Below are 13,017 nucleotides of genomic sequence, written 5' to 3'. Positions count from 1 at the left end.
GACCACCCAAATTTATCATGATACATATTGAGGTCATGTACTATGATAGCGAGGACCCATATACATGACCATATAACCATATAAGGTAATAGGACCTCATCCAAAGGAATAAATTAGGTCAAAAACCAAACACGTGGTACAACGTAATGCTTACGTTTATATTTTGTCAATTTTGTACCCCTAAAAGGGAACGAGGTGGACCACCCAAATTTATAGTGATCCATATTAGGGTCTTATACTGTAATACCAAATGTTTAATTGAGCAATTTCCAAATTAAAGGGGTGGGCCATTGTACCCCTCCCGGGGTGCATCAATGTACCTATGTCTTATGATAGGGAATGGACCCCTATATGACCATATAACTATATGATGTAATAGGCCCTCATCAAGGAGATAAATTAGGTCAAAAATCAAACACGTGGTATAACGTATTGCTTACGTTTATATTTTGGCAATTTGGTACCCCTAAAAGGGAACGAGGTGGACCACCCAAATTTATCATGATACATATTAGTATCTAGTACTATGACACCACATGTTGAAATTAAGCAATTTCCAAAATTAAAGGGTTGGGCCAAGGTACCCCTCCCAAAATTTAAAGGGGTGCATCAATATACCCATGTCTTATGAAAGGTAATAGACTCCTGTATACGCTCATGTAAACATATAAGGTAATAACACCTCATCAAAGGGAATAAAATCGACCAAAAACCAAACACGTGGTATAACGTATTGCTTACGTTTATATTTTTGGCAATTTTGTACCCCTAGAAGGGAACGAGGTGGACCACCCAAATTTATCATAATACATATTAGGGTCTTGTACTATAATACCAAATGTTTAAATTGGTCAATTTCCAAAATTTAAGGGGTGGACCATTGTACCCCTCCCGGGGTGCACAAATGTACCTATGTCTTATGATAGGTAATAAACCCCTATACATGATCATATAACTATATAAGGTAATAGGACCTCATCCAAGCACATAAATTAGGCCGAAAACCAAACACGTGATATAACGTATTGCTTACGTTTATATTTTTGGCAATTTTGTACCCCTAGAAGGGAACGAGGTGGACCACCCAAATTTATCATAATACATATTAGGGTCTTGTACTATAATACCAAATGTTTAAATTGGTCAATTTCCAAAATTTAAGGGGTGGACCATTGTACCCCTCCCGGGGGTGCACAAATGTACCTATGTCTTATGATAGGTAATAAACCCCTATACATGATCATATAACTATATAAGGTAATAGGACCTCATCCAAGCACATAAATTAGGCCGAAAACCAAACACGTAAAGTATTGCTTACGTTTATATTTTGGCAATTTTGTACCCCTAGAAGGGAATGAGGTGGACCACCCAAATTTATCATAATGCATATTAGGGTCCTATACTATAATACCCAATGTTGAAATTGGTCAATTTCCAAAATTTAAGGGGTGGGCCAAAGTACCCCTCCCAAATTTTTCAAGGGGTGCATTAATATACCCATGTCTTATGATAGGTAATGGACCCCTATACATGACCATATAACCATATAAGGTAATAGGACCTCATCCAAGAGGACAAATTGGGCCAAAAGACCAAACACGTGGTACAACGTATTGCTTACGTTTATATTTTGGCAATTTTATACCCCTAGAAGGGAATGAGGTGGACCCTATAATACCCAATGTTTAAATTGGGCAATTTCCAAAATTTAAGGGGTGGGCCAACGTACCCCTCCCAAATTTTTCAAGGGGTGCATTAATATACCCATATGTTATGAAAGGTAATGGACCCCTGTATACGCCCATATAACTATATAGGATAATAATACCTCATCCAAGGGGATAAATTAGGTCAAAAACCCCCGAAATTTGAATTTTTGGCAATTTTTTACCCATAAAAGGGAACGACATAGACCCCCAATACTGATAGAGGTACATACTATGGTCCTAGGCTACCATACCAAATTTTTAGATTTGGCAATTTCCAAAATTTAAGGGGGGTGGTCCTATGTACCCCTGCCAAAATTTAGGGGGTGGGCCAAGGTACCCCTGCCAAAATTTAGAGGGGGTGGTCCTAGGTACCCCTAGGTCATTGACCCCGGGCCAGGTCATTGACCTTTCACCCTGGTCGTAAAAGAGAGTGAGGATGAGTCATTCGCGCATACGGGGGTCCCTACTACTAGTGTGCACAGCCTTGTCTTGCTGCTTGTCTATTACTAGCTTCCTCCTAATGGTCGACACGCCTTATAACTGCCATCTCTTCTTTGTACAATTTTTGGATTGTTTTACTGTCCTTGCATTTTACTCCTGTCTCACTTCAGCATTTGGAAAAGGGTGTTCCAATTGACTCAGTCAAAAGCCTTTTCCAGATCTACAAAGATGCCCTGTCCTTTCTTTACCCGTTTCTCGAGGATAAGTCTCAACCTTAACATTGCTTCCATTCTGTCTTGACCTTTCCTGAACCCAAATTGATCCTCTGAAATTATTGCTTCTATTATTTTCTAGATTCTCCGCAGTATAATGGTAGTAATTTTTGATGCGTGAGCTACCAAGCTTCGATATCTGTGATGTTCACACTTGACTGCTGATGATTTCTTGAAGAGGGACTATAATACATTTTTTAAAAAACTGAAGGGAGCTGCCCAGTATAATAGATCTTGCATACAAGGTGGAGCAATTCATCGTATATTTCCGTACCTGTAGCTTTTATTAGTTTAGCTGTATCCTGGACCATAATCGATTCGCAGAGCTTTCTAATTTCTGTAAGTCGTTTCGAGGCCAAGTCAAACTCACCTTTTGTAACACTATCGCCTTTTTCTTCAGGTCAACTTCATCTTCTTCTTCCAGCAACAGTTTGATATTTTGTCCTGCTCAGTATAGTTTTTCGAGGTATTACTTTTACCTTTCTGCAACGTTCTTATTTTTATGCATCAATGATCCATCTTTTTTCTGTTTCGTTGCTCTTTATTCTTCTCGAACCGAAAAAGTTTTTGATAGATTTATATACATTGTTTTCAGTTTACTTTCTCTGATTAACTTATCAACTTCCCTACACTTCTCTTCCATACACTGTTCTTTAGCTTTAATGACTCTTTGTTGATCTCATTCCTAAGTGCGCAATATTTCCTTTTTTCCCTCTTCAGGATTATTTTGTTTAAGTAAGCGTTGTTCCTCTTCCTTAGATTTCCTTAAATTTCATCAGTTATTCATCCTTTCTTTCTTTCTTTGGATTTCTGTCTTCCAGTTACTTTACTCACTGCCTTTAACATATTACTTTTCTGCCTGTTCCTTTGCTCTTCAGTGCCTCCTGAAGTACATTTTATCATATCTGTGTTTGTTTCCTCAGTATGCTTCATCGTTACTTTTCAGTTTTTTTTTTTTTTTTTATTTGAACTTACCTAACACCATCTTGTGGTCACTGTCTATGTCTGGACCTACGAAACTCCTGCAATTCTTGACCTGATTTATATATATATATATATATATATATATATATATATATATATATATATATATATATATATATATATATATATATATATATATATATATATTCTTGTCTAGAATATAATCGATTTGACAACTTCTGTTATCGCCTGAAAATTTCCAAGTATATTTCCTACGTGGATAATGTTGGAACCATGAAATCTACCAGTCTATAGAACCTCTTATCCCTCTAATCCATAGGGATGTACAGCATTCCTATCCCTCATTATGATCAAATTATCTTCGCATTTAATTCCTCCGCTTATTTCGTCAAAGGTCTTTATAATCTATTCGATATTATGGGATGTTGTCGTCAGTTTGGTTAGGCTTCATATCGAGTTTAAGTAGTATTATTTTTCCACAAACTTACGCATATCCGCTGACCCACTGCCCTAGCTTCTTGCTTAGAACCACTCCCAACTCCCTCTGTGTCTGACATCCTTCAGTGGAGGCTGTGTGGATCACTCGGTAGTCGCCACTCCAGAAATCAACATTCTCTGGCCATCTTATATCACTCAATCCCAGAACACCTGTGTCCATCCTTTTCATCTCCAGTTTAAGGTTGAGGTAACTTGCGATTATATAAATATAATGCTCGGATTGATGGTAAAGCATATAAAGCATTGCATTGTTCTAAAGGTAAACGGTAACAACTTTGTTGTTTATATACTGTGTTCATGTTGTTTACTTGTTAAACTACATTACGATTGACATGGAATAAATACTTGTGGATTTTATATAAATAATTACAAACTTATTTACATTTAATAAAGCTCTTGTCTTAACACTAAAAAACAAAGGACGTTCATGTTCAGCATAATCACTGTCCATTTTCAAATAAAAGTAAGCAGTGAACGTAGGAGATCGGCAATTGTTACTTATTAGGAATTAGCATTAGTCACAGAGAGATTATTTTGTATTATAAGTAGATAATAAGCACACCAGCATCACATTTTAGGACTTACGAATATTACTATGTATAGCCTACTACGTATTAGCTTTATTTATTTATTTATTTATTTATTTATTTATTTATTTTGAAAGCAAAATGTGAGGTCAGAACAAGAGGTACAGGTATTAAAGCATCACTCGCATGGTTGTATTGAGAAACGTGACACTGGAAAATCTTAACCTTGCAGGGACTGTTATTCAAAGGTGGAACATACGATTCCGAAGTCCAGGTTCGATTCTCGGTGGAGGTCATATGATTCGGATCCCACGTTAAGCCCTAGGTCCACGCCTCATATAGCCTCGCTACTGAAGAGGACGCTAAGCACCAATGCAACCAGTGCAACGATTCCGAAACGAGATCGTAACTGTTCATCTACGAATCCTAGCTATTCTGTGAGGTACAATATCCCTTTTCAGCCTCAATAGTATATCAAACATGAGCTTACATGTTAGTTACATGTATCATCCAAGCCACACACACTACATTGGGCTTCCAACCCACCGGAGCTCTCACAATGCATATCGAGCTAAAATTAAACCTGATGAAACTCATTCCATTTATTTGGCAGTTCTTTCCCTTTTCCTTCCAAGTTACTGTTAGCATACTCGGTTCGCATAAGTTGAATATAATAAATAATGCCTGAAGATTTTGAGCTCCTGAGAATTTAATATTATTTAGTATATTATACCTCGTATAATATATTTTTAAATTTTATTGTTTAAAAAAAGAATATACAATGTTACACCATTTCAAGAGCAGTACAGTGAAGCCGGGATGAACAACCTGCGTATACCTACTTATGTCATAATTCCTACTCATTTAACAACACTATCTGAGAGTACCCTCCCGGATGAAATCAAATAATACGTCTATAATATAACAATAAATAGAATAATACCAGCAGTGCCCCTTCGAATACTAACTGTGCCTCCTTTCCCCCCCCAAAAAAATATTTTTTTCTGAAAGTCTTTTAAGTAGCAGAGGATGGTGAAAATTTTGGAACAAAACAGTAACTGATGGGCACTGGCCAAATGGCTACGGTTCCCTAGATATTGGCCCAAAAATGTTCAGATTTCGGGAGATGTAGGGAGCCATATATCGGAACCGTAAGTCATACAGAGATGATATTTTGCAATTTTTTAAATTTTGAGCCCTCCGCTTTGAGCATGTATCTTCGTAAAATAGCATATCGTAAAACGTTTTAACGTAACTCTTAAAGAAAATACGTGGAAAAAATTTAGTACTTAAGGAAATTATAAATGGATAGATATATTACAAAAACTTTTAAATGAGTATAATAATAAAGTACATAGAACAATTGGTATAAAATCCTTAGAAGTTAATAGGAAAAATTAATTCTTTTTAAGTTCGTGCTAGCAATGCTCTTGGAGTATTCTCAACTGGTTTATTAGTGAAAAGAATCTAGAACATCCTTACTTTTGATCTAGAATCATATTTGTAGCATTATATTATTACTTTCGAATATTTTTTTTTTAATCTAATAGAATGAAACCGTATCTAAAACTCTAATACTACATTAAATAACCGTTTATTCGGAGGAAAAAAGTGTACATGGTGGAGATTCAAACATGGATCAGTTGATTAGTAGATAAGAACGTTACCCACTACGCCACATACTCACGTACTGCATTCCTGCTATGAACTTTAATCATGAAAGTGATTTTTATGTTTCTGTTGTGTGGAACTTGCCATATAAAGTTTTTTTTTTCCTTTTTCTCTGTTTGTTACACTATTTGTGTCATGCATTGTGTAAACTGTATTTGCAAACGTATATATAGTATTTTGTTATTTTACCAGGATCCATAGCTTGAAAAGTTTTATTAAGTTCAAATTACACTATTAAGCGAACTGATTTTCTCATATCTCCCATTGGTTCAAGGGGCTACATGCACTATCTTACAAAAAACTGCACTTTCTTTTGTGACAGATAATACAATACAATATGAATAAATATGGTCAATTGTGACTTAAAGTAAATAAATAAGTTATATAGTTTATCTTACCTTAAGAAGACCGATGTGTGGAAAATTCTCGAATGACAGTTTTCCATTTTCACCACTTTTGTGGTTCTTCTGCCCTTTGTAGATTCTGGTTGCCGTAATGGTGTTAGGGCCCATTCCGTCGCCAACAAAAAGAATAACATTCTTCGCTATGTTGGTGTTTAGAGTAGTCTTGAGGGCTGTACTAAGTTCTTCTAATCCCAAAGTATACCAATGTTTAGCATCTGAAAAACATAGTATATCAAAAAATAAATAATCGACACTTAAGTACAAAGATGAACACGTATGCGAATGTGATCTACCCTGCTTACGGACGTAAATGAAGTGAAGCACATGAGATGAGGGCAAATCGCGCGTATAGGCAGACTGTATGGCCAGGGTAGGTGGAAGGCGAATCATCTCAATGCTGGGGTGTTCCTCTATCGTCACTATCGTCGGGCTTCATGCATTTCTATTTTCTCATTTAGAAAGAATCAATTTATTGAACTGTAAAGGAGACATAGTTTTCCTGCGCAATTGCAAGAGTAGGTGAAACTGTAAGGGAAAGTGAGGTCGTTAACGATAGGAGTTTGGGGACTTATTGTGGTTATGGAAATGAAAGCTGAAAGAATAAAGCTAGGAGCTGAGGGGAAAATACAAGAATACCTAGCTTCGCAAAGTGCACTGATTTGATTAATGAGTTCGTATAAGTGCTTCGTTTTGTAATTGTCAACAGTTGCTATTCATGTTTGTCTTGTTCTAAATACTAATCTTGAGAGCTCTCGAAAGTCTTATTATCAATATTTTACACCTTGTTTTCAAAATAGGAGGAATGGGGGCATAATGACCCTCCGGGGCAAGATGGTCACTCCGGTATTATAGAGATGTTCCTCTGGTGACAGAGAATTGGTACTACTGCAGAAGCCGCAGTTACTGTGGCACGAAGTTTAGGAAGGAAGACGTCGCTATCTTGAACAGCGTGTAAAATAAGCGGAGAAAACAATTTTCATGGTACATCGATATATGGTATACAGTGAATATTCTATCTGTTGCTGAAAATAGTAATTACTTAAATAAAACATACATTGCCATAACGAACATTTTTCGAACTCGAACTCAAATTTAAATTTAATATTTTAATTTGATTGAACCTGCAAATTAGAATCTTAGATAATTTTGGATCCATTAAGCAGAAGCTCTAGATCAAATATAATATAATTATTTACATAAATTTAACCAACATATATTTTGATAACCTGGTTCGTGATTCGATTCCCGGTGGAAGAGATTAAAATTTGTACGGATTGGCTTACGGAGCTTTAGATTCCACCTTAAACTGTAGTTCTACGTTTCATATAGCATTGGTTCCGTAAAAGTTAAAAATAAACTCCAACAAACAAAAGTAATCCGCCAATTGAGTATTTTGAAGGGTGGGAATCACCACGATTTCTTTATATTCTGATTTTATCCATCTGCCACGCTATGTTCTTTCTCTCATACAGTATATTGCATTTCTTTAATGGGAAGGGAGATGTTTTACGGCACTATAAATTCGGACTGTATATTCTTGAACCTCTAATCCATATCTATCGTCACATCGGCACAGTTAGACAAAGTAGGAAGAGGCATATTTAGAAACCTGTGATTGTCTACCATACTTACATCCATCTATTTTTTTAAATATCATACTTGTCATACAATTACAGTCTATATTTGCAAAGACTACCGTAATTTTGCATAACATGCATCACGCTACTCACAACACAAATTTCATTATCAGCAATAATAGCACTTAACAGCCAACTTTCTCCTATAGACCTGTCACCTAGGGTTCTATAAATGTAAATAAGTTAGATCATCCGTTAAAATGATTACTTCCGCGAAACTCAAATATGCATGTTCTTTTAAGCACACCCGTACATGTATATCCTTGGTAAAAGAATTGTTGAGATGATGTAGTCGGTGAGGCATCTACCTAGCAACCGGGCAATCCGGTTCAACTCTCGATGCAAGTGATATACTCTCCTCTTGATTCTAGTACACATACGATATCATACTTAAGAGTTGTCACACAATTACAACCTCTGTGAAATTCATATCTGAAGGAGGTTAAGGTGACCGAAACATGGTAATGACAACATCACCTTCTCTTAATGCCGATGTCATGGAAGTGTAGTCTTACCTTATACTTTTGTAGATTATGTTGGCCTGTCCAAGGGCGCCGATCCTGGGGGAACACCCCCCCAAGCTCATGTTGCCCCCCTAGTGTATTTATGAATATACAATATTTGGCATTATTTGAATGCAATTTGTCTTAACATCCTCATATATATACCTTCTGCGTCTGAGTGCCCCCCCCAAAAAAAAAATTACAGAAAAATCGGCGCCCTTGGGTCTGTCCCTTCTCGAATGTGGAGAGGATTTTCATGCAAACATCGGTTGTATTCGTTGCTTGCGATTTCTATATGCAACCAACAGAAAGTTATGTTACACGTAGAACCGTCCTTAAACAACTTTCTCAATTGGCTATTCAGCCACAACGCAAGCAAAGAACGCAACGTACGCTTGCATGAAAATCCCTTCGTAAAAGAAACTTCCTTTATCTATATCTGCTGTGAACTACTATTGATTGACACAATATTACAGTATAGAGGAAGGTTACCAAAGAGCACGCACTTAATATTCACCTTGAAAAAGCTCCAAAAATAATGAAGCAAAAATTATATAAATTAAATATAATTTAAATTGAAGGTTAAGCTACATTGTAAGAAATGCAAAACTTTACTACTAAATGTAGATATGGAGATATACGTTAACAAGTGAAAAAACCCAAATGCGTGCTCTTAAGAACCACTGTCCCAAAGAGTGCGTTTCGTGGTCCCTAAAAGCGCGCACTCAACACCTATCATACTTGAAACCCAAATCCCCTTCGTAAGACGAATACTGATCATGTCACCATCGTTCACAATTAATACACTGAATCCAGTCCTCGTCAATTAGTTCTTCATACAATTCGAGACACATTGGGCTTGAAATTTGGTTCATCTCAGCTGGTTTTCTCTGTTGAAGTGGATGGTTCATTGAGATGATGAAAAAGTTTTCTCTTTGACTTAACATTTCCTTTAGTTCGTTTGCTCTGAAGGACCTTGTGAAATGGAGCACTAGTAAAAATTTTAGATCGAAGTTTGGTACGTGCAGTTTGTCGTATTTCTTTTATTTTGGAAGAAGAATGATGTATCTCGGATGAAAAGACGTGTTTGAAGTTGCGGCTTCTGTAAATGTATGACGTTTCCCTTTCTCTATGGTATTGCTATACCATAAAAGGCAATAGCAAACTACCATGGATTCACCATGCCTGGGGATCTTCGGACAGAACAGAAAATCATCATCATTATCATTCTAATTTAATACATTCTGTAAATTGAAAATACTTCTTATAGAAGTTGGTGGTTGAATCGAAGACAAACAATTGCAAATAATTCTACAATCCATTCAAATATTCTGTTACACTCCGCTTTCTTAAACTAACTACAGAGAATAACCATATAGTCTGTATGATGAATGCCGCTACCTACACACACTCTTAATGAAATTACCTCAAGGAGTACGCGCGCGCTCTTTGATAACTCACTAACGCGCACTCTTTGGGAAACAGCAGTCAATTCGAGTAAAATTCATCCAGGTGGCTGCATATGCAAGACCCCCGAAACTAAGCCATGGTAAACAATTCTATCTACATTCATGTTTTCTACCATGCAACAAAGGTACTGTAGTTAGATATTATAACAGAAAAATTTCTTAACTAAGAGTACTAAAATATTACATCAAGAATTGAAAAAAGTTATTTTTATCTGTATTTTCTGTTTGGAGCTGTACGTTAACCTGTTTTCTTTGTATCAACACACACAACGACGCATCAAAGAGCGTAGCAATAATAATTCTGTGTGTTACCACTTCAGCGTAATTGGCGCTGCGCGCTCTTAGGGCGTGCGTACTCTTTGGTAACCCTCCTCTAACCATAAGACTTGTCGAAGACATATTTTCCTTGTCTCATGAATACAGAAATGTCTGTTTGAAGATAAAGTAATAATAATTTAATAAGATTTTTTAAACATTTAATTTGATAGAAGCTAAATTCATAATACTTCAAATTGTCCGACTATAGACAACATAAAATTGTAATTATGCGGAAAGAGTTACCCCTCATGCCAATGATAAAAGAAATTCCATGGTTGGATAAATTTCTAGTTACAATTTTGATAGTCACTCGAGGACGATGAATTCAGTGGATCTATTTTAAACCACATAAACCATTATTATTAAGTGACTTTTCAATATAGTGCCTAGTAGCTTTTATTCAAAACATGAAAAGAACCGAAAGTATGAAGATAAGACTTAATCATGCTTGAAAGTGTTAACATAGGATATTTCGCTTAAGTGACGTAACATGTTTAACTATTTTATAACGCAATATTACCTTCATGGACAGTTGGCGTTTCCTCATTCAAGGCCACGCTCGTGGATAACAACAAACTCACAATTATTGTCCTGAGGATAGTAGCAATTCCAAACGACGTGAACACCATGTTGCTCTGCAGACACTGAAAACAGAACTACACTCACTCACAAACCGTTTAAATTGCCTTGTTTTTGTCTTCTAACCCTCTGAGTCAGTCATTGGTCTTTTTTTTTTTTTTTTTTTTAATCAATAATTTATTTCCATTGTGTCTTCAATTGACTTATCAAGTAAGTTATATGTACTAGAGATTAAAGTCTTCGATCAGGTATGTACTGTATGTACAGTAATCATTCGTTATCTCGAACACTTTCGTATAACATGTGTGGCGAGCTGAGTATTATGCTATACAGGGACTAAGCAGGTTACGTGGTACTTTTTTTTTTTTTTTTTTTACGGATATTTACAAAGAAGAACATAAGCATGAACAATAGGGAGCGAGATGTCTCATTAAATAGCTATCTCTCTCCAGTATTAAATACTGACTACTTGCAATTAGTGTTTCTTTTAAAAATAAATTTCTGGAGGGAAGAAATACGATGTGAAGAATGAGAATTTGAAGAGCGACACCCTTGACGTTATGAGTGTTCCTTTCCGGCATATTTCCGGGCAAAGGGGGAGGTAAAGTTATCCGGAGCAATATTATATATTTCAATTACATATCGCTTTTGCACAGTGCATTTCCTTTAGTAAATAGTGTTTCGGTGTAGCAGCCTCACATTTTGACTCCTTTCTCCGGCCCTGAAAAAAAAAAAAAATCTGGAAGAAACCTTGGTCACTCTGCTATTGCACCCGGAATCCGAACACACCACAACTCGAGCAACTTACAATACGAGCGAACAATTCGAGTAAATTTTGCCTCAGAATAGGAACACTGCTTTGGAATCCCCAACCCCCAACACGCCTTCCATGAGTGTTTTTGTGTACCGTTTTCCCTGCGCACCAAAGCGATTTATTTAGTATTCGGTTCGTTGTCGGAAGTTGGAGAGAACGTGTGAATTTCACTGCTAATTTTGCCTTTGTATCTGTTTTATGTTACTTTTAGACTTCCAAACTATGCTATGCGTAAGTATCGGAAGTCGTATAGAAGGGCTTTGTCCGTCTGTCCGTCTCTGTCGGCAGGTATCAGAGCAAAAACGGCAAGAGATATCGACATGCTGTTTTCTGCAATCGATTCACCGTCCCATGTATAGGTTCCATCTCTTCCGCTAGCTCACTATTCAAATCGAAAGTGTGAGAAATTAGCCATTTCTGGTTTAAACATCTACCGCTATAGAACGGAAACGGTAACAGATAACGTAAGCAGTTTTTGCAAACGATTCTGTGTTTCGAGACATTATATCATAACTATTTACCAGCGGCGCAAATATGTCTTTAACATTAAGGGGGGTGGGGGGGCAGGTAAGACCGGTCCCATAAACTTTTCTTTTAAGCGATGTTCAAATATTTATGAAGTTGAAAAATAATGCTGTGAAGGATCAGGGGAGCAGAATTGCCTTCAATATTGAGAGGCGGGCAGATTTGAGGCTTATTCTGGGGGGATATCAATTTCATCTCACTTTCCTTTGTGGCAATCGGACACAAATCATCAAATTTCTCCCCAAAAAACATATTTCAAATCAGATTATTGGGAAAACACTTCCTCCAGTTCCAAGATCCGAGCGGTTGATCATCCAGTGGCGTAGCTGATACCCCTCAGGGAGGTCGAAGCCCTCGCTCCAAGAGGAATCCCACGGACGAAGGCCGGGACGGAACTGGACTCACAGGACACAAGATGATGCTAGCCCTTACAGCATTCCAGACACAGAAGTCACTTTAGCACGGTAACTCTTCAGCAGATGTGAATGAGAATTAAGTCCACAAGAAAGTCGATGATGGTATTAAGGCAGTTTTCATAAGTGAGCGACGACAGAAGGTCTACAGATATTCGAAGGCTGACTAAGAGAGAGAATTTCTTAATGAGATATTATAATTTGTAGGCTTTTCGAATGACTGGAACGCCGAGTTAGATAAAGAATGAGTTTGTTATTACTGGTTGTCATAATACAGCACAGATGCTTT

The 13,017-nt window shown here is 36.9% G+C and overlaps 1 protein-coding gene across 1 annotated transcript in view; it reads right to left on the bottom strand.

The window, feature by feature from the left end:
- The window catches only part of LOC145671204 (alkaline phosphatase, tissue-nonspecific isozyme-like), a 63,956-nt gene extending 52,883 nt beyond the window's left edge, over positions 1-11,073 (bottom strand). The window contains exons 1-2 of the mRNA XM_081740062.1: positions 10,918-11,073; positions 6,465-6,685 (exon numbers count right to left, since the gene is read on the bottom strand). Of these exons, the coding sequence (XP_081596188.1) occupies positions 6,465-6,685; positions 10,918-11,026 (330 nt within the window). The 5' untranslated portion in view covers positions 11,027-11,073. The remainder of the gene's footprint in view (positions 1-6,464; positions 6,686-10,917) is intronic.
- Between the last annotated feature and the right edge of the window lie 1,944 nt (positions 11,074-13,017).

The sequence above is a fragment of the Thermobia domestica genome, chromosome 15 (assembly GCF_964235325.1).
Source record: "Thermobia domestica chromosome 15, izTheDome1.hap1.1, whole genome shotgun sequence".
Taxonomy (NCBI): domain Eukaryota; kingdom Metazoa; phylum Arthropoda; class Insecta; order Zygentoma; family Lepismatidae; genus Thermobia; species Thermobia domestica.
Note: the sequence above shows the minus strand (reverse complement) of the source record. Positions and strands in the feature narration are given on the sequence as shown.